The sequence below is a fragment of the Prunus dulcis genome, chromosome 1 (assembly GCF_902201215.1).
Source record: "Prunus dulcis chromosome 1, ALMONDv2, whole genome shotgun sequence".
Classification (NCBI taxonomy): Eukaryota; Viridiplantae; Streptophyta; class Magnoliopsida; order Rosales; family Rosaceae; genus Prunus; species Prunus dulcis.
In genome coordinates this window covers 21,923,723-21,944,864 of record NC_047650.1, presented here as the reverse complement: position 1 = coordinate 21,944,864, position 21,142 = coordinate 21,923,723, and the positions used below count along the sequence as shown (strand labels likewise).

General features: G+C 37.7%; 3 protein-coding genes and 1 long non-coding RNA gene across 6 annotated transcripts; 1 reads left to right on the top strand and 3 right to left on the bottom strand.

Annotated features, from left to right (window-relative positions):
* Positions 1–1,839: 1,839 nt before the first annotated feature.
* Positions 1,840–5,086, bottom strand: LOC117614190. Of its 3 annotated transcripts, none has more exons than XM_034342913.1 (9): positions 4,933–5,086; positions 4,689–4,833; positions 4,466–4,524; positions 4,098–4,355; positions 3,616–3,676; positions 3,031–3,155; positions 2,685–2,747; positions 2,468–2,592; positions 1,840–2,209 (listed from the first exon to the last, which is right to left on the bottom strand). In XM_034342913.1, the coding sequence occupies exons 2-9, from the start codon at positions 4,777–4,779 to the stop codon at positions 2,068–2,070; spliced, it is 924 nt and encodes a 307-aa protein (XP_034198804.1). In that variant the 5' UTR covers positions 4,780–4,833; positions 4,933–5,086; the 3' UTR covers positions 1,840–2,067. The 3 variants fall into 3 exon arrangements, with proteins under 3 accessions (XP_034198804.1, XP_034198806.1, XP_034198805.1); XM_034342915.1 differs by having other exon boundaries at positions 4,689–4,823; XM_034342914.1 differs by having other exon boundaries at positions 4,689–4,806.
* Positions 5,087–5,412: 326 nt separating this feature from the next.
* On the bottom strand, positions 5,413–12,821 carry LOC117620941 (myosin-11). The gene is made up of 8 exons (XM_034351205.1): positions 12,265–12,821; positions 11,972–12,175; positions 8,713–11,877; positions 7,330–8,299; positions 6,557–7,209; positions 6,122–6,269; positions 5,949–6,030; positions 5,413–5,808 (listed from the first exon to the last, which is right to left on the bottom strand). Exons 1-8 carry the CDS (start codon positions 12,412–12,414, stop codon positions 5,706–5,708), a joined length of 5,475 nt encoding a protein of 1,824 aa, XP_034207096.1. The 5' UTR covers positions 12,415–12,821; the 3' UTR covers positions 5,413–5,705.
* A 1,117-nt stretch (positions 12,822–13,938) lies between these two features.
* LOC117620934 (E3 ubiquitin-protein ligase AIRP2-like) lies at positions 13,939–16,320 on the bottom strand. Its single transcript, XM_034351196.1, has 5 exons — positions 15,788–16,320; positions 15,206–15,368; positions 15,011–15,077; positions 14,666–14,900; positions 13,939–14,552 (listed from the first exon to the last, which is right to left on the bottom strand). The coding sequence occupies exons 1-5, from the start codon at positions 15,865–15,867 to the stop codon at positions 14,336–14,338; spliced, it is 762 nt and encodes a 253-aa protein (XP_034207087.1). The 5' UTR covers positions 15,868–16,320; the 3' UTR covers positions 13,939–14,335.
* Positions 16,321–17,783: 1,463 nt separating this feature from the next.
* Positions 17,784–18,984, top strand: LOC117615056. The gene is made up of 2 exons (XR_004583951.1): positions 17,784–17,989; positions 18,252–18,984. It is a non-coding gene; the product is annotated as an uncharacterized LOC117615056 (long non-coding RNA).
* Positions 18,985–21,142: the final 2,158 nt, after the last annotated feature.

Genomic DNA, 21,142 nt, shown 5'->3' with positions numbered 1-21,142 from the left:
AAAAAGTCTATTTTTTCGAATTTTTTTTTCTACTTGTCTCATCGCTCGAACGACGGTTGCTCTAAACTCCTTCTGGTCGAGCTCAAGCTTCAAGCCTCCATAGCAGAAGCTTGAAGCTCTATTGCTCCATCTTTCTCTCCATCTCTCTCTTCGTCCTTCTCTCTCGTCAATAACTTTTAGGGCTGGGCATCTGAGCACCACCCTCGCCACCTCCTCTCGTCTATGTGATTCTGTCAGTTGAAGTCTTGACGTTGAACACCACCGAACAAGCGTGGACTATGATTCATCCCTATGCTTCGAAATTAATTTGTTCAATCTCTCTACAATTATCCCTATGCTTTTTTCTTTTTTCTTTTTTCTTTCCAGAAATCATTTTACCTGAGCTATACTATTCTGTAAATTATTTTTGCAAATCTTGACTAGGCCTACATATAAATATACGTACATTACTGTGTAAATCCTTAACAAAAAATATTAACAAAAAAGGTAAATAGATTGTAAAGTAATCAAATCTTGATTAGATATATACAGTCCCGATCTCTTGGACCACAGGAGTCCAAGAGATTGTGGTCACCCACCGTTGGATATTAATCCAATGGTTCAAAATGATATATATAAATGCAATATGACATAAATGATTATTACCCGATTCAAGTCAACCGTTGAATTTACATCCAACGGTGAGTGACCATAAATCTCTTGGACTACAGGGGTCCAAGAGATCAGGATATTGCATTATAAAATCAGTCTATAACCAACCAAATAACAGAGAAAAGAAAATGTCAATAAGTAATTAGAAACCAGGGTTTTTAGGTTCAATTGTCCTTAAATTTTGACTTGATTCGTATTTTGGTCTTTTAATTTCCAAAATTGCTTATGTGGTCCTTCAACTTCAGTTCGTTTGGACAAATGGTCCTACCATTAATTTTGTTAACCTTTTCTGTTAAATTTGAGCATGTGCATGGCATATAATGTACAGTTAAGGGTTAAAATTGAAAATTGCTTCACTCCTTGGGTACATGGGCAATTTCTGGCGTACCCAAACCCCACACCCACTCTCCCACTGCTGCAACTTAACTCTCCCCATCCATATATCTCCCTCCACTCCATTCCCAAGCAAAGCCCATTAAAACCCACCACCAATCGAGGAATGATATATCTCCTTTCCTCCAATCCAACAAAGCCATGAGTGGGATGGTGAAAGTGAGGGTGAGGAAGTCTTGGTGATTGTTGTGGGTTGTGTGTGTTTAGGTGGGGTTGGGTTGGAGGGGCGGCAAGGATAGGAAAAAGGCCGTTTAGTTTTTAGTTTTTTATTTTATTTTTTGAGTGATAGAAATATTCAAATAATGTAAATTAAAAATAATACAAAAATACTATTTTGCTCATGCATAAAATATAACAAAATTGACGGTGGGACCATTTGTCCTAACAAAACTGAAGTTGAAGGACCACATGAACGATTTTGAAAATTGAGGGACCGAAATGCAAATCGAATCAAAGTTCAAAGATCATTAGAGCTAAAATTGAACCAACCCTAAAATTGACTGTGGGGTTTGAAACCACTTCAATCAACGATAGAGTACGTACCACGCGGAGCACCATCAGCTGCCTGCAGCCAAATAATTGAACCAATCCTGTCGTTTGATAATTTTTAACCAGTCGTCTTGGAGGCGGGAGCAAACGGTGTCGTTTGATGAAAGTGCATAGTAATTGATTCTCGAGCTTGGCGTGGATAATTTTCAACTGTTGTTGAGGGATTTATTTGTCAAGCAAGAAGACATGTTCTTGCTCCTATAATTCTTGATCCCTATGTTTTTGTTAGAAATTAATTTACCTATATATTTTGCCTCTAGGTAAATTATTGAACTTGCAAATCTTGGTAACTTAATTTACAAATAAGTATAGGTAAGTTAATGTGTAAATTAGTGTAGTTTAGAATATTGTTTGTAAAAAGAAAAACATAAGGTTGATCAACTTCTACATTGACTTCACTAGTTTGAAGTTGTAGGCTTCCAAGTCACAAAAAAAATTATGTACACTTGTTGGCAAATGACAGTGGGAGTCTTCTCATAGCCGCCGCGGTGAACCTGATCGGTAGCGCCATGATATCCCTCCCACCAAATTGTTCACTGCATGAGCAGCCATTGGCACGATAAGGCTGGAGGAGACAATGGTTGCATAACCATACACAAGCCCAACAAAAGTTGCCCTGCAACACGGCAGAAAATCATCAATCACTAAGCAATATTTTCAACACACAACTTTCATGGAGAGTTCAACTCCATAAATTTATTTCCATAAGTTGCCATTATATGGCAAGCCTTTTTGCACTGTGATGTATTCGATATCAGAAATGGGAATTCAGATAGGTAAGGTTGAAAACTCATTTGGTGTTTAAGCTGTTCATATCTAACAATGGCCTGAATGGAGCATTTAAGTACTTGGATAGAGATACGAAGACAAGTACCAAATGGCAAAGGAATACTTTCGGCCACTCCCCAGGTGTAGAACACCAAAAATGATGGCGACGGCCAATGCACTCCTCCAATTAGATCCAAAAAGTGGTAGCAGTGCACCCCGGAAAAGAAGTTCCTGCCCAACCAATGCACCATGAATTAATGCAAAATGAGTTGAACAAACAAGAATGGTAAGCTACTACAATGTGACGAAATGTATTTGCTTACCTCGCTAATCCCAGGCAAAAACGCGACGATTATGTAATCTAAAGGTTGAAGTGAACTAAGGACCTAAGTTACAAGAAAAGATGTATGTCAGAGATGCAGAAGCAGCTATGGAATACTCTCACTTAAAGGGATGCTAACAAGCAGCAATGGGGAACGGAGTTACTATAATATCAACTAGGCTCTTTTGTGTCTGATTATACAAGTTTTAAATGCTGTAGAGACAGTTTCCTCAATATGTAATCCAGAAATCTAATTAGCTAGTGTTGTGGAGACAACTATTGACTGCGTATCATTTACGGCAAACTTTTCTGAGTCCCTGCAATGTGCTAGAGCAGAAAGTCGATACCTGCTGATTGGCAGCTTCGCTAGATTCTGCAAAATCTGGCCATGTCTTCAACAAGAGATATCGGCATAATGATATCACAATAACTAATCCTGTAATCAACTCAAGATACCACACCTCAAAATCAACTGCAGAAAAGGGGAGAAAAGAGTTATGCTCTTTAAACTAATGAACCAACTAATCCAGAGCCAATGACATAAAAAGCTGAAACTAAAAAGGTTAAAGAGAAGAAAGCAATGGAAAGTTGATCTTGCAGTGGGATGGGTTTTCCTCCATTATCCACGAAGTATTCAATTAATGTTTCTCATATCTACTTCTTTTTGGGGCCATAGTAATCTATATCCTGTTATAAAAAGCTTAGCCACCTATTGGTCACCTACGTTCAATATGACTTATCTATATGGCCTTTCCATGAAGTTATTTGTCCTTTAAAATAAGACTCGAGATTGAGACAACCCACTCTAGACAAATCTTGCTTATAGGCTATCTCTTTGCCAAAGATGCACGTGCTCCTTCTCATCAAAGAGAATGAAAATAAACTTTCCATTGACAATTCTTGCATCGAGAAGAGTAAGTGAAAGTTCATACATGATATGTCCAACGAGCAGTCAAAGACTGGCAATCCTTCAATTGATGCAACATGAGATGCCTGCAAGTTGCAGTTGCAGATAGGTCATGACTAGTCGATGGTCAGGGGAAAATGTTGATTTTATCAGACAATATAAACTTTAGTACATAAAATAACAGAAACAAGGACAATTGGGTCACAGGAAGAAGAGAAAGTGCAGTGCAATGTGTTCTATAAGGTCCAAAATGTATATCCAAGTCTATAAAAAACCTGGCCTATGATCCTGTTCTCTTCGTTTAAATAGTCCATCAAAATATACTGCCTAGTAGAAGAAGAAAGAAAATAAAAGAAGTTCTCAAAAAGGTAAAACAGGAAAACAAAAAGAGTTTGTTCACACATCACCATTAGAAACTAAAAAAGAGGCAAGAATGTAAAAACTATTAGGTGGACCTAAAAATTCAACAAAAAACATTGATCCAAGAAGACATTAAGTAAATCATACCTGTCGAATTATTATACCCAATGCCGCTATCAACCCAGAAGTAACAGTGCAAGCCTGAAGCACAGCACCTCTGGGAGGGAATACAACCAATTCCTCTGCAGCTAAATTATCAGAAGGGTCCACCTTCTTGTCAATTTGAACATAATCATCTTCAGAAGCAGTGCTCTTATCTGCTACTCTTTTCCGTGCTTCTCCGTCCCTCCTCAATTTCTTCACCGAATTCCGACTTGCAAAAGCTCTTGGGCTAATTGAAACTCCCTGCCAAGACAGAAACGCACAACTGTATCAATATTATAGTGAATGAAAAATCGAGTGTTTGTCTTAAGATTATAGTTATAGACCAAACAGTGTAGAAATGAAAGCCTCACACTGCATAATTTGGCAGGTAAAACCTTCTGCGCATCATAAAGGCCAATCAAATTCCCACCTGTCCAAATGTTTCAACTTTTGTACAATCAAGCAAGAAGCAAAATCATAAACGCCAACCAAGAACTAAGCAAAATGATGCACAAGATAGATAATAGTGGGTTAACTCTTAAAACCAGGAGAAATCCAGAAACATAGAAACAAAAGCAGTGTGAAAAGACTAACTGATGAAGATGGAGCTTCCCCAACTCAATGGGGTTGTAAAGGCAGCATTGTTTACTGTAGACCGCCAAAAGTTCACAGCGAGCGAACCCATTCGATAGTAGCAGGGAGGGGCAGAGTCCTGTTAAAACCAATTTCCTAAATTCAACTTCACCAGAAAACCAAGTCCATAAATTAAATTGAAGCTCGCTTAGATTATTCATTTGAACAACAGAAAAAATGGCAAGTGAAGATTAAACGAACGAACCTCTTTAGTTTTGGGTGGAATTATGCACCTCTTTGAGTGCTCCTTAAAGAGAAAAATCTATTAAAAATCCGGTGCTTAGAACTGGAAGCATGAGAACGACCGGAGCTGAAGACCCAAGATTGAACAACTAACGACTAACAGACTAACAGACCATGTAAAGCTTCGTGCTTTTTATGATTAATTTTGTTTGTTTGTTTGTTTGTTTTTTTTTTTTTCGTTTTAAGAATATACTGCTGCCACGTGGATCCTTGAAGGTAGCAGAAATGAGAGGCCATGGGTTTCTGGTGTACCCAGTGTGTTTTATGGTTTCTAAATCCAGTCATTTTGGTATGACCAAAATAAAAAAAAAAAAAATATCCACTCTCTTGGACTTATCAAAAGACAATATATTATAAAATCCAGTATTTTGGGAAGCAAATGGCAAGGCAAGGGCAGATTAAATAGAAGAGTTATGCTGGTTGGTAATTGGTGTTACCACTATAATGTAAAAAATATGCATAAAGATTGAAAGTACTGTATCGCTAGATTCACTACAAAGATTTCTGGTTCATCTGTCATATATCAAACTACGATTAAACAAAACAAATAACTGACAAAAGTGGAAAAAATAATTTCCACGGCCATAGAGCCATTTGATCCTCTGCAACCTAAAAATGTGATTGCAGAGAATTAACTTGGGGACGGGACATATATGCAAAGCGAAAGAGAGGAATGACAAAAAGGCTATGATACATTTTGCTTGCACACCCAAAATGAGAAACAATCAGACTTGGTTACAAAATGGTTCCCAGCAGCCACAGATGCAAGAAGAGCCAGTAGGCAATAAGGCCTAGCCTTGCCCTTGGCCGACTCATCAAAACTCGACCACCAGATACCCTGTATATATAGAGAATGAAGCACCTTAGTAAAGCTTTCCTGTAATGTACTTCTGAAAAAACTAAAAAAGATGACCTAGCAGGAATTGGTATTACCCATCCCTCTTCTTTATGTAATAAGTTTAAAGTTCAGCACTTTACCAAATCCCATCAATTCGATCTGCAATCGACTTTCCTTGTCTTGGAATGAGACCAGATGCATTGAGAGACGTGAATACATGACCTGGAAGAGGGCAATAAAAGAAAAATAAAAGAAATAAGTTTACCAGGCCTTAAAACTACTAGGAACGACAGACAAATCCTAAAGTGCAAACCTTTGTCCTCGTCAGTTTCAGCACTGTTGATTAAACGGGTAGATTCAGAACCAATATCAATTGAGAGATGGTCAGTTGAACCCTTCCGCATAGTTCGCACATGAGCTGCAGATGGGACGGGTGATATCGTGTTCTTCCCAACTGGCCCCTGAATATAATTGATTTACAAACAACTTCAGTTCTTACCTATGCAGGAAAATATTTTATAAAGATGTTGAAACAAAACTACTGTCACATTTCATCTTTAAAGCGCATATTCCTCAACACACAACTAACTCGATGAGCCTATACCTCAATCACCTACCGAAGTTTATATTGATTTTACCTTAAAACACATCAACTGGAAAAAAAAGGCATCACATATCAGCCGTTCAAAATAAATCAAGAGACAACTTTGCAGAAATGTATAGTGGAATCATATAAATCAATATTTACCACATCTTCAATTTCAGATATCTCGGAACCAGTAGGCAACGAAGGTGCTTCAAAGATGCCCCTTTCCTGAACAATCTCTTGCTGAGCAGGCCTTCCTTGATGTGAATCTTGAAGTACATTAACCTTGGTTGATAATTCCTCCACAAACTTTTGGCTCTCGACCAACTTAGTACCAAGTTCCTGGGCTTTTGATTTTGAATTTTCAGACTCCAATTGTAAAGCCATAACCTGCTTCTCTAATACTGATAGAAGTCCCATCACACCAGAAGATTTCTGATCTCCAACTAAATCATTACCTCCCGACATATCTATAATTTTTTCCAAACTATATATAAGCACAGACAGTTCGCTTTTCATCTTCTCTGTATCTTTTCTATCTCTGTCATAATGTTCAACCTCCTCCTTCAGTTGTCCAATTTCAAGCATCCTAGTCCCAAGAGTTGACTGCAGTTCTTCTTTTTCATGAGCCAAAAAGTTTATCTGATTCTGAAGGTTAATAATATTATCAAGAACATAAAAGAGCTTCTTTACATGAGCTGAATCATGCAGCTCCAAATTTCCTACTTCTGACTCTGGCATAGGGATTTCAATCCCTCTGATCTTGTCAAAGAGGGTTTTGACTTCAGATGCTGACAGGAGGGAGTCTTCAGCCTCTGAAACAAGAAAATGTGAACAAATGAGTCATTAAAGCACTTACAGTCATTAGAACAGCATAGTAGATATGTTCAGCAACATCGGGAAAAGGAAAAGAAAGAAAAGATTAAGATCTTTACCTTGTTCTTTCATTAGCAAAGTATTGTACAGGATTTGAGCTTCTGCCTCCTTTTCCTTAAACTTATCCTCTTTTGCTTGATAATCCTCTAGTCTAAGCGTCAGCTTGCTGCATGAATTCTGTAATGCTTCTATATCAGCATCCAACTTGGAAATCCTATTTTGTCCTAGCTCCCTTTCTTCCATGGCTTTTTCAGAAGTTGTCCTAGCTTTAGCCAGTTTATTCTGTAATGCTTCTATATCAGCATCCAACTTGGAAATCCTATTTTTTCCTAGATCCCTTTCTTCCATGGCTTTTTCAGAAGATGACCTAGCTTCGGTCAGTTTATTCTGCAAATCTTCAATTGTAGAGGCTGCCACTTCACTTGTTCTCTCAAACTGTTTAATCAAAGCTTTAACTTTTCTAATAGAAACTGACAACATTTCTGCTGTTTTTCCATATTTGCTTCCATCCAGAGCTTGCTCATGTATTTCTGTGCCCTCTCCAGCAATTACTCCTCTTTCTGGAGACAAATAATGTCTTATATCTTCAAGCTCAGGAACAGAGCTCAATTCAAGTAAATTGTTCTTGACTTCAAACTGAAGTTCTCTGGTAGCATCAGTACATGCAGAGAGTAGAGACTTGAGATCATTTTCTAAAATGGCTATTGTATTCTCTTGTTCCTGTTTATATATTTCCAGATTATTTGCCTTTTGTTTAAAAGATTCCGTGTGCTCAACCACAGTTACTATTTCATCCCTTATTGCCTTTAATTTTCTCAATAGAGTTGCAATAAACTCATCTGTAGAAAAAGAGAAGCGTTCAAAATTTTCTGCAAGAATATTGTTTCGCAACTGGAACCTTTCCACAGTCTTCTTCAAACATGAAGACACATCTTCGACATCTGTAACATTGTCCTCACCATTATCCTTTTCAACACTGGAAATACTGTCAAGACCTTCTGAGAAAGATTTTGTCACATATGAATCCTCCTGGAATAAGTAATAAAAGGAGCTCGTCAGAAAACAAAAAGAAGTCAAGTTCTTCTTGAGAACATCATCCGTTATGACAGAAAATAAGAGATCTTCACAAATATTTTGAGTCATTGGGGATAGTTCATCATATGACTTTCTAATTATAGAAGAATTTGATTTTATCAGAGCCAAAAAAAGAAAACTAATATCAAATTTGAGGACCATGTTCGATTGCCATGTCAAAGTATTGAGAACTATTACCAAACATATTCTTCCTGGGCATAAATATGAAATTGACAAAAAAAAAAAGAAAAAAGAACAGAAAACTAGAAAAAGGCGAGATCTAAATGCCGATGGATTCTGGTCCACCAATATAGAATGCACAAAAACAAAAATAAAGTGAGCACTAAAGAAGAAAACTTATTATATACCTCCAATACTTGGTGTCTTTGCAATTCTTCTAAACCCATGGAAACACAATGGTCCGATATATTTTTAAGAATCAGATCCATATCTTTCAGGCTCTCAAATTTCTTCCCAAAACATCTTTTCATAGTGGACAACAGAGTCTCATCCTTCATTAAGAGTTGAAGTTTATGAAGGTCACCACTGAACTCTATGGACCTGCTTTCTATGCTGCCATTTGTTCCAGACAACTCTTCCATGCATGCATTTAACTTGGAATTAAGTGTTAATATTTCCTCTTCAGCATTTTTCTTTCCACCTTCAAGTACAGTAATATCATTCCCTGCCTTCAGCAATGCATCTTCCAGTGATTTTATGGTTGCACGGGCATCTGCTAGCTTGTTCTCATGGAACCCAGCTTCCTCTTGGAGTTTCTTTAGCTCAACCTCTAAATCGGTTCGACCAATTTGAAAATCATTGTTTTGTTCAGTAAGTAAAGAAACATTGGCCTGTGCCTGCGATAGGGAATCTTCGAGTAACTTTATGGTCTTGTAGGCCTCTGTTAGTTTGCTGGTCTGAATATCAACTTCCTCTTTCACTTTCTCTAGCTCTGTTTCTGCAGTAGCTCTACTGACCAAAGCCCCTTCTTTTTCACTGACAAGCACAGATACATTATTTTCTGCAAGTGACAATGCCTCTTCCAGTGACTTTTTAGATGCACAAACCTCACCAAACTTGCTAGCCTGGGCCATAGCTTCTTCAATTGCTTTCTCTAACTCTTTTTCAACATTGGTCTTATCCACTTCCATTTCCCACTTTTCTTCAGCAAGTTGAGATACATCATTCTTTGCAACTGACAATTCATCTTCCAGAGACTTTATGGTTGAGTGGGCTTCTGCTAACTTAGCAGCCAGATTACTGGCTTCCTCTTTTACTATCCCCAACTCTCCTTGTGCATTTGCCTTGGCATCCTGACATTCATTCATGTACCCCGCAAGCCAGTTTACCTTCCCCACAGGCTCTTCAAAAACTGACTCAATAGGAAGAATAATGGCATCAATAGATTCAATTAGTCTCTGTAACATGTTATTGCTCTCCAGTAAGAACTGTTCAAGTTGATCCCGTTGTTCCTTCATAGAAACAAGATCAGCATCTAACTTTGTGATGCGGTCTACATCAGTAGACAAACTACTTATCTTATCCCTGGATTCAGCAAGTGCAGATTGTTTGTGCTGTAACTCAAGCCTTAACTTCTCAATTTCCGAGTTCTTTTCATCCAAAAGATGTTTCAAGTTTTCCCGGTCTTGAACCAGTCCCTTACCTTTCTTGACTGCCATGGACAACTTCTCCCTGAGCACAGTATTTTTCTCCTCTGATCGTTCAACATCTTTCTGCAGGGACCCTTTTTCCTCTTCCAATGCTACAAGTTTTTGAGATACTGCCTGGAACTCATTTGACAGATTATTCACCTCTGACCTCACCAGCATCTCCTCTTCTAGCATATTCTCATACAGCATCAACTTCTGATCCCTTACATACAGGTGGCTTTGAATTGTTTCAAACAACTCAGCATCAACCTTTGGAGAATCAAGTAAGGCACTACTCTGTTCCTTTATCTTGCCAATGCATCTGTCAATGAGCAAGGCATTGTCCAATGAAGGCTGATAAACCTCTTCATTGTCCACCACAACTCCAGAGGCATCAAGTAACATCCTGATCATCTCAGCCTTCTCTAAAGAAACCAGTTGCTCTTTCTTGACAATATCTTGGTATTCGGACGTCAGAGTGTCCAGCTCTGCTTGGAGATATTCCTTTGTCTGCAATTCAGCTGAAAGTGAATCAGTTAAGTGGTCGATATTTTTCCGTGCCACTTCCTTAGTTGCAGTAATTTCATTACGCAACATGATCACTTCATCTTTGGCCTGAGAAAATGATTCCCTAAGCCAATGTACTTGAGACTCTAAGTTAGAAAATGAAATAACTTCTGGTAGATCAATTGCATACATAGCCGCCTTCAAGCTTTGGAATTCCAGGGAAATGGCCTTGAGTTTACCATTTTCATCCATAAGCCATCGAAGTCTCTCTAGCACATCCGTAGATTGAAGTTCTTCAGGTACACCAGTCTGAGACAAAATTTCCTCGAAATTTTCAAGAATTACATTTTTTTGGGATAGTATTTCTTGCAGTGATGCAACCAAATTTTCATTTCTAAGTAATTCCTCCTTGCTTAATTCAGCAGCTTCAAGTGCACTTGATTTCTCTTGCAATTCAATGAAACACTTATCAAGCTCACTCATCTTTTCAGCAAGGGACTGCTTCAATGAGTCCCTTTGCTGTACCAATGCCTTTCCTTTCGTCACAGCCATAGTAAGCTTCTCTCTTGTATTAGCGCACCTATTCTTCTCCTGCTCCAGCTCCATTGTTGTTTTTCCTAGATCTGCACTCACTGTCTCAACAATCCCTTTTTGATTGTCAAGTTCTTCAATCAATTTCCTATTTTCATCTTCTAGATGGCTCAATCTTTCAACAAACTCTGCTTCCTTTCTTTTGAGCACAAGTAACTCATTACGGACAGTAGCAAAAATCCCCCCTAACTCCTGCGAACTAAGATCTTCCCTGGCCTCCGGCAAACACTGTCTAAGTTGTTCAATTTCAGAAAGCATCTGGGTGAACTTCTCAATTAGCATAGAAGTGCCTTCCTCAACATGTATTAATTTTCCACCAAAAGAACCATCCACCATTTTTTGTTGGTTAATTACACCCCTAAGGGAAGCCAACATCCTGTTTGTTACAACTTCAAAATGTGCATCCTTCTCAATCTGAGCCTCAGATGATACTTCCACAGACCTCTGAGCAGAATTCAAAAAAATTGCGACAACATCATTCAATACTGAAAATTCATTGACCTTCGCATTTAGTTCCTCAATTTCTTGATCCTTCTTAAACACAAATCCATCAAGCTCCCTTACCGTGGCCTCAGTCTGCAGTTGTTTTTCTAAAGCCGTTTTAACAAGCCCAAAACACTCGTTCATCAACTCACTCCACCGGGAACCAGTACCGTCATAATTTTCCCCACTTTCTGCCTCATGAATAAAATTACCACTTTCACCAAGCGATGCCTGTTGATCAGTGAGAGCCTTCAGCTGTAACCGAAGAGTAGCAACTTCTCTGGCAAAAGCCTCCCTTTCTTCCTTTAGTTAAACAAAAAACAGCAATTATTACCGAAAATACAAAAATTACTTGAAAAGCATCGATCTTTTTTTATTTAAAAAGAAAACTATCGACCTCGAATTGGCGCGCAAAACTTTCTTTCTCGTCAACTGTGCTTTCCAGCAAAGCACGCAGGCGTTCCACCTCATCCATGGCGTAATCGTCCGAGCAATCAACGAACTCCTCTTTCCCCGAGTCCTCTGTCACTTTTCCGTTATCTCCCGAAACACTGTTATCATCTTCTACCGGGACCGTTACCGGTGGCACGGGGCCTAATTCCTGCAATTAAAAAACGATACCCTAGCTTTATGCAACAGATCAAATTGAAACGAGACCGTCGCAAATTGCAATTCTCAGAATTCAATTACCTGATTCACTGGTCCAACGACGTCGTCCCGAATTGCTTTTGAATCTTCGGCTAGCCCATTTGCAATTTGGCTGCTTTGAATCCCTTGATCTCCCTGTGCCACAGCTGCAGAACCTTCCTGAACCTGCCCTGAACCACGGTTCTCAGGCATCGCAATGGCTCATACCCCAATCGATACCTTCTCCGCAAAATCCAACAAAAAACACGCTATGAATCCCTAAATCGGCAGAAATCAATCCAAGAGCTATAAATTTGTCCGGGACCGAAGTTAAAACCCTAGGAATGGAGGTTGAAGATTCGGGAACCGACACGGAATTATCAAATTTGACCCGTGGATTCCCTTAACAGTACAGAAGAAGTAGGTTTACGAATCGGATTGTGTTGGATTTGAAGAAGACGAACCACTTCCGGTCCGGTGGTGTATCTGATCTTGCAGGGACACTGCCTGAGGAGCTGACTAAAATTTCCCTGCTTTTACTCGCTCGCTCGCGCGCTCTCTCTCTTCGTCTGTCGGTCTCCTTTACTCTTCTCCGTTACTTCTTCCGTTATTTTTACTGTACAAGGACCACCGTTACTGTTTCATTCTAGCTTCCTCTCCTTTTACTTGATGCAAAATTAATGTTGGTACGGTGCGACTGTTATATTAAAAAATTTATCTTAAGATGCAATAGAATTTCTTTTTTGCTAATATTATTAATTAATCTTTTTTTTTTAAATCTATCTTTTTTTTTTTGGTTGGGAATTATTAAATAATCTTTAGTTATAGCATATTAGCATGTGTTGAATTTAAGTTATAGTTTGAATTTTATATCACAATTTACATGTGAAATATACTCATAAGTCAAGCAAAGAGGACAAGGTTACGCAAGGCAGATATCTATGCTGAGAAGACTTTCAACTTCGCTACATTTAAGTGTTCTAATATATTTACAAAAATGCTTCCTTTTTTGTTTGAGGACTTTTCTTATTGAGAATGACGATAATATACTAAACTGACACACATAACATCAGGGATGCTAGGACCCGACAAACTGCATACTTTTAAAAGGTTACAAAATTTGGAAGAAAGTCTCAAATTCAGAATTGTTTATAATTTAAAAATAAAACACATAAAAGAACTGGTGCAAACAGCCTGAAAATTTGTTCTTTTTTAATTGTCTGGTTGTAGTAGAGGAATCTTATAGACGGTACTATAATGCTGCTAACAGATAAAGGTCACGGGATTAGCTCAAGTGTTGGTTGGTATTAGTTTCCAACACAATAACGATGTTTTTGTGTTTTAAACGTTTCTGGCAGTGCTGATTCTCTTTTCTAGTATTATTATATCTTGCATTCCAAACAGACCTGGAAATTGTTTCAAATGTGTCAAGTGTTCTAGTAAGCAAATGTTAAAAAAATCTTAAACGATTCGATTCAATTTATAATTTTATATCTTGCATCACAAAGAAAGAAGATCAAACCCATTTTGCGAAATTGATGATGCCTCTTCTCCCTAATGAAAGTCAAGTGGTTCACGAAAAGCAGCACAGCTGCAGATACTTCACATGTAAAGAACTGATATATAAGAGCTTTTACCAAAAGCTATTTCAATATGGCTGCAAGTTTCATTACCTGATTCTATGGTGACTAGCTTCTGAGAATTTGCTACAGAAAAAGAACAATCATGTGCACAAACTGAAATCAAAATGGTGGCCACATTTATGACAAATCCACTCTGGCACAACTCAGATGTGAAGCCACACCATAATGAGTTTTACATGGGTTTTCTCCTCAGTAACTTTAGTCATTCAACAAGACTAAGTTACCGGATTGTATTCCCACATTAACAAGTGTATTTACATGTGCTTATTAATGGAATTTTAACAACTCAGTAAGGTAATAGAACTCAGTTCTGAAAATGAAAACTGTGATATTACTAATGATGAGGTAGTCTTACACTGACTTCTAAGTTTTAAATACGCATAGCACTGGGAACTGTTATTTTGTGTAAAAATCCAATAGAAGTTCCTTACCGGCTTCTATTTACATTTGACAGGAGGCTCTTTTCTATCTGTACACCATTCTTCGTTTTCTTAGAACAAATTAGAGTACTCATAATACACCAAGAAAAGGGCATCTGGGTAATCTTTTGGCAGGCTGTTGATATAGAGGTAGAAACGCAACAAATCCTCCTTAGAAACCGTTTCAGTATCAACCACATCTTCATTGCAAGTGAGCACCCATAAGTCTTGAGAATTAACTCTCTTTATATTACCACGACAAAAAGGGCAAGACTCTGACTTTCGATTCCTGCAATTTAGAAACAAAGCATTTCATGTGCAAAGAATAAATGAATCTTTAGAAAAACAAGCAGTCATGATAAAAGCAAAATATAAGGGATACATATGAAGGCTTGTACTTACCAATTGCGGTAGCATTTGATGCACATTGCATGACAGCAATTTGGCAAGACCACTTTGGTGCAAGGCTCCAGACAAATTCCACACTCCTCTTCTCTCTCCAACTCAGCATTGACAAGGCTACCATCTCCTCTAATCATCTTCTTTCCGGAGCTTTCCATGCTAGGATACCCTTCCTTAGCATCGTCTAACTCCCCCAAATCCCCATGAAGCCGCTGAAGAGATGGTAAGATAACGGCTGAAATTCAGACAAAGCAAATAAAGTTAGAATCAATTTAGTTGAGCACAACTAAGTGTGACATTCAAAGATATCAATTATGAATTAAAAAGTAGCCAAATTTAACATACAATAGAAATCTCTTATAGTTGCTTTCCTTCCATGGGTTGAAATTGTAGGCCTGCCATCTGTGTACACCTGTATGTATCAGATAAAAGAGCAAATAATGAAAAGGCATGCCCAAATTAGGTAGAGCAACAAAAGTAAATTCCTTTTTAGCAACCATCAAGAACTAATAGACTAGAGATTAGAGAAGAGGAAACCACCTTGTAGACCAGTATGTGGAAGAAATTTAGATATCTTGGGAGTAGACATGTGCATGAGCAATCAATCCACTGTAACAAAAACAGAAAGAGGGGAGCCAAGTGATTGTAAACCAATTTCATCTGAAAACGGGCACCGCCCTTGCCTCTTGGAATTGCAGCAGCTCTGTACATAATCCAAACCAAAATCAGAATTACTAGTATGGCACAAGTTGCCAACTTTACAATTCAATCAGATTACTCAACCATGACCAAGTCTGAACCAAAAAAAAAAAAAAAAAAAAAAAAAAAAACCAACTTCGTTCCTACACCAATGCTCTTTGGACTTGAAAAGGGAAAAAAAAAAATCCCAAATTGGCAAATAGACAAAGGGTATTACTTAGGTCTGAATATGTAATAGACAATCCCATATGGGTTTTGCTTTTTATTGCCTCAATTGACAAATTATGATGTTAATCATGAGGATCAAATTGCCTAAATAAAGAATTGTAAAATTAAAAGATAAAACTACCCACTTGGGGAAAAGGATATGCAAAGCAACTAAAACAGCAACCAGAGTAATTGAAACAAAAACAAAGAACTTACAGAGAATTGGCATGCTGTATATCAGCCTCCAGAACATTCAAGGATTCCTGGTAAGAAGGCTGGTAATATATCATCTCCATCACAAACTCTATCTCTTGGGTAACAAAGATACAAAGAACAGAGAGCAAAAACTCCCCTCTATTCTCAGACTATCAAGTAAACAAATGAACACCACAAAGAAAGTTCTCTCCTTTTCACCTTCAGAGAACTTTAAAACCAGCCCTCACCTCACCAGAAACAAACAAAGCAAAGAGAGGGACACAGAGGTTTCTTTCCCAAGGCTTTTCTCTTTATCCTTTTCTCAGAAGGGGCGGCTCTCTGAGAACGACTGTTTTCGGTGTTCTCTGCTATAGTTTATACGGTCAGAAATGGAATACGTAACAAGGAAAATGGTGTCTTTTGCTCTGAGGATGATGTTTTTTGACCCCAAAAAAAAAAAGTGATGAGGATGATGTTTTTATTAGGAATTTGGGATGCCCTCCATTGAATTTACGTTCTTATCATAATCTTTCCTTATATTTGGTGCTCTTTTTAATATTGCCAAGGTACCTTTTCTTAGCTTTCATCTGATTTTTTTAATGATATGCATCATTATTTTCATATGGTTATGATGTCTAATTTCATGTATTTTCAAATCAACCCTTGTTTATGTATATAATTTATTTGTGGTGGGTTTCTCTTGTGTGTATAAATGAATGGCTTCATCACGCAATCATCTGAACCACTCGATCAAAGGGTCCACTTTGGAAGCTTATCCATGGACTGAAACACATCAGGTGGAGAATCCCATAAGGAAGCAATATAAAATTTTGCATTATGAAAATATTATTGTGGTGGCGGGCTACACACACAAACAACAAATCCTTAAAATTTTGGTCAATTGCTTCTGTAACCTAAGAATGGGGTCTACTGTCCAATTTAAAATTAAAAAGAATGGGATCGAATCCCATTTTCTTCTTTTGGGGTTTTTTTTTTCTTTTCTTTTTGGTTTGTACCTTTTTATATCTTATTCTTTTGGCCTTCCTTCCTACCAACATTTTACATTTGTTTAATTAATTACATTGTTTTTCCCTTCCACAACATAATGAATATAATCCCTTTTTTTTTCTTTTTTTTCCGCGCCAATTATTATGGCATGGCTTAATTTAGTCAAAACTTTTTCACAAGAAAAGAGAAGACCTTTCTCTGTTTAAGAGAAAAAATATATGAAGTTGTGGAAAATTCCAAGTGAACGTCACTTTCGAAAGATACTTGGGGGCAAGTGGTGACAACACTAGACCAGTAGCTAGCCAACTCAACGGGTACAATTCTGCGAGATAACCCGCGCCACTCTGATGGACATAGGGCATTATATGGATAATACATTCACATGCCTTTTAAGCGTAGGTCTTTTTCCCATTGAAAAAAAATTAGAGATATTTAGTGATATACCCATTTTTAGCACTAATATTATAAATAAACCCTACACAATTGAATTCCTATAAACAAACCCAAAAAAAACCCAAAAAATGATAGCTAGCCTTATTGAATTTAATATTGATTATTAAATTACTTTGATGCCCTACTGAGTGCTTTGGGTATTTTTATGAGATTTTGGGGTTGGGCTTGGCAGTTTTGTAATTTATAAGAAGTTAAAAGCTTTTTTATTATGTTGTAAATGGGCTTTGGGTGTGTTTCTAAAGTCCATTTTATATAGGGTATTTTTATAATTTGGGCCCCCATATTGGGTATAATAGTGAATCTCCCAAAAAATTAAGGATTTCGCTAATGTTAATCGCCTAAGTTTGCATCACAGAGTAACCAATAGTACGGTAGCATAGCTCTTTAGTAGTATAGGATGTGATATGCATCAGAACAAGGCGGTCCCATTTTGTTTCGAGGCATTCATAGCTTTGACTTTTACACAAAAATGCGTACGCTTTTTAAATGAGGCGCGGGCTTTTGTAAACGACGTCATATTGAGTAAGGGTTTTAAAACCCCAACACGAACCCAGCCCCCAACGTGACATTCATTCATCACTTCTTACGACTCGTAGAGAAGCCGAACGTGATGCAGCTCCTTTCTGCTCCATCATCCAATCACTGGTTTTCATATTTCATCCAAGCCCATTCACTTAGCCACAAAGGAAAGCAATTTTCAGCATCTGTAGAAGAAGATTACCAACTTTCTTCAATATTTCTCTCAATTTTCGCATGCCCTAGGTAACCCACTTTTATTTATTTATTTTGGTTGTAAAATTGATGTTTTCCTTATTCCAAGTTGTAGTTTTAGTTGTTTAGTTCATATTTCCTTCCTATATTTGAGTATTTATAATGTTTATGTGATGATTGAGTTAATTTTAAAACTTGGGCAGATTTGAAATTATGAGTGGCAATAGGAAAGATTTTGTTTGGAAGTGGGTTAAGGTAATTGATGGAGAAAGATACATTAATTGTTGTTTCTGTGACAAAAAATGCACCGTAGGTAACTCTAGACTCAAACATCACTTGGCTCATACCCACCATAGCATGAAGCTTGCCGAAGTGTCCCACCAAATGTGAAACAACAATGTGTTGATCACTTGAAGACATAAAGAAACAAAAACTACGCAAAATGAAATGTTTTGTGAGATTGGGCAAGGAGATGTGAATATGGAAATGGAGTTTGAATCTCAATCGAAAGGTTATGGAATAAGTGGAAGTAGGGTTGGAAGTGTAAGTGCAGGTGGAAGTGGGAGTGCTAGTGGTAGTGGGGGTGTACCACATTCAAATGGTCCACCCCTAGGCCGAGAGGATCACTTGATAGGTTTGTAGCCAAGCAACAGTGAATTCCACATACAAAAAGGAAGAAAGGAAACAAGTGTGTCGAAAGGTTGGGAGCTTTTTTTACACTTGTGCAATTCCATTTACTGCCGTCAATAATCCTTATTAGTTGACTATAATGGATGGAATTGCCAATTTTGGTCCCGGGTTCAAACCTCTTAGTGCTCATGAGTGGAGAACTTGGATTCCCAAAGCAGAAGTTGAAGATGTTGAGAATAAAATTCCCACAATTTAGGAGATTGTATATACCATAATTGTTGTAATCCCATCACACATTGGCCAACCTTAATTCTAGCTTAGCAGTAACTTATTTCCTAGAATAGCACTTTGCTGTAGCCATATATACATATGTATCTGTACATTGAATCAATATCAATTATCGATTCATTCTCCAATTTTATTATGGTATCAGAGCACCCTCGTGGTGGCTCTTCATTTTCTGCTGCAACCTTTGTCTTCTTTCATCATGGGCAACAGCGATGAGTCTTCTCAAAGCTTTATCGTTGAGACCTCTAATCCTTTTGTTTTGATTTTTTTTTTTTTTTTATACACTCTTCATATCACCCAGGGCTCTTGCTTGTTACCAAGCGCCTTCATGGTGATAACTATCCCACATGGAAATGCTCCATGATCATTGCTCTTACAGCCAAGAACAAGATTGGCTTCGTCAACGACTCCATCAAAGCGCCTTCGCAAGCAAAGAAACTGGTTGACTTCGTGTCTCTGGGAAAGGTGTGACAACTTTCTCGACTACTCAATTTAATTGAACCCAAATTGGCAGAAGGGGTTGTTTATACTGCCTCAAATTATAAGAACGTAGGAAAGAAACTTATAGAAAAGAGAAAGAAATTGTAGTGGACTTCGTGTGCAGCCCATTGTATTGACTTGATGCTGGAAGATATCAGTAAGTTGAAAGATATCAACAACAAATGGTATTTATGTGGCTGTGGGGAAGACCACAATCCAGTAAATATGGTTAACATCATATTGCAGGTTGAGAAAGTATAAAACCCATATCATTAGCAAGGCCACCCAAATAACGAGCATGTAGGAGACATTGTAACTGACAATGGTGAGTGCACACCATAACAGTCATTCTGATGATGCTAAAGGAAAAAAGCACGAAACCCAAAGTGCCCCCAGATTTTGCTGGGTTTCCTAACAGCATTTCCATGGCATATGGCAAGGAGAAGCAAGGGTTGTTACTATCCATATGAATAGTGACCATCTTAGCAAATTTTTTTTTTCTTCGTTTTTCCTCTCATTTCCATGGAAAAAGACAATCACTATTCACATGAAATCAATTTTTGGTATTATACTTACAAGATTTATTTTCATAAGATTTTCAATTGTCATGTGTCTATATTCATTCTAAAATTCACATCTCATATTTCGAATAAAATATTCGGTTAAGATTTTCGGACACGTGTCCATATTTATTCACATCTTAGATTTCGGATATGATTTTCGGTTGCTACTATTATATTTCGGTTGCCACGTGTCATCTTTTTCTTCTAAATCCTACTATAAAACCATACCCTCAACTCACACCAATCATCCTTATCCTCTTTATTCTTTCATTTCTCAAATTTTACAAAACACATTCTGCTCTCAATGTCTAACATGAGGAGGTTGTTGGAGAGGGCCGAGTGAGAAAATGAAGAAAAATGCGTAAACGTGCTGAATAAGAAAAGAAGTGGGAAGCACATAACAATCAAGTTATTTTAGTAATGAGTATGGTCGATCAATCAAGCAAACACCACAGTGGTTCACAATCCAGCCATGGCCCAAAAGTGGACAGGCATAGACACTCTCGGGTAAGTAGCTCTTGGGAGATTACTTTATCCCAAATTCATTGTACTCTAATATTGGTTTTCGAGGGCGATATAGAATGCAGCCCCGTTTGTTCAGTAAAATAATACATGATGTTTGCAATTATGACTCATACTTCATTCATAAGTGCGATGCTGTTGGGGTTTTGGGTTTTCTTTTGGAGCAAAAACTTACAACTTCCTTACGAATGTTGACATATGGCGCATTTGCAGACTAGGTGGATGAGATTGCTAGGATGGGGAAATCCACTATCCTAGAGTGCTTAGTTAGATTCTGTGATGCAATTGAAACTCTCTACACGAGGGACTATATCCGCAAACCTACGCCTAGGGACTTCCAAAGGCTTATGCAAAAAGCCAAGGTTTGAGGTTTCCCAGACATGATTAGGAGCATCGACTATATGCACTGTCAGTGGAAGAATTGCCCAATTGCATGGCAAGGAGATTATAAGAATAGGAAGGGCAAAAAAAGTATCATTCTAGACCTGTAAAAATGATTTTTTTATTAAAAAAAAAAATATATATATATATATATATAGACCTGTAAAAATGAAACGTTAATATTATTACAAAAAATTCAAATGTTGTAAATCCATTTGATAGAAATCTTTAAAATCCATAAGTAAAAAGCAGTTTTGATAATTAAAAAAGAGGAGACACATGTCACGTTGTCGTTGAGTTACAATAGAAGGGAAGGATCCTCTCTTTTTTCGTCGAAGAA

What these genes read in the sequence shown, in the direction of transcription:
- LOC117614190 (XM_034342913.1), bottom strand. Translation starts at nt 4,779, where the DNA reads ATGGGTTCGCTCGCTGTGAACTTTTGGCGGTCTACAGTAAACAATGCT. An exon ending in CTGCTCGTTGGACATATCAT is followed by an intron (nt 3,156 to 3,615) that starts GTATGAACTTTC and finishes CCTTTTCTGCAG; the next exon opens with TTGATTTTGAGGTGTGGTAT. An exon ending in AAGTATTCCTTTGCCATTTG is followed by an intron (nt 2,210 to 2,467) that starts GTACTTGTCTTC and finishes GCCGTGTTGCAG; the next exon opens with GGCAACTTTTGTTGGGCTTG.
- LOC117620941 (XM_034351205.1), bottom strand. Translation starts at nt 12,414, where the DNA reads ATGCCTGAGAACCGTGGTTCAGGGCAGGTTCAGGAAGGTTCTGCAGCT. An exon ending in GTTTTGCGCGCCAATTCGAG is followed by an intron (nt 11,878 to 11,971) that starts GTCGATAGTTTT and finishes GTTTAACTAAAG; the next exon opens with GAAGAAAGGGAGGCTTTTGC. An exon ending in GATCGAATTGATGGGATTTG is followed by an intron (nt 5,809 to 5,948) that starts GTAAAGTGCTGA and finishes CTATATATACAG; the next exon opens with GGTATCTGGTGGTCGAGTTT.
- LOC117620934 (XM_034351196.1), bottom strand. Translation starts at nt 15,867, where the DNA reads ATGGAGATGATATATTACCAGCCTTCTTACCAGGAATCCTTGAATGTT. An exon ending in ATACAGCATGCCAATTCTCT is followed by an intron (nt 15,369 to 15,787) that starts GTAAGTTCTTTG and finishes GATTATGTACAG; the next exon opens with AGCTGCTGCAATTCCAAGAG. An exon ending in AACTATAAGAGATTTCTATT is followed by an intron (nt 14,901 to 15,010) that starts GTATGTTAAATT and finishes TCTGAATTTCAG; the next exon opens with CCGTTATCTTACCATCTCTT.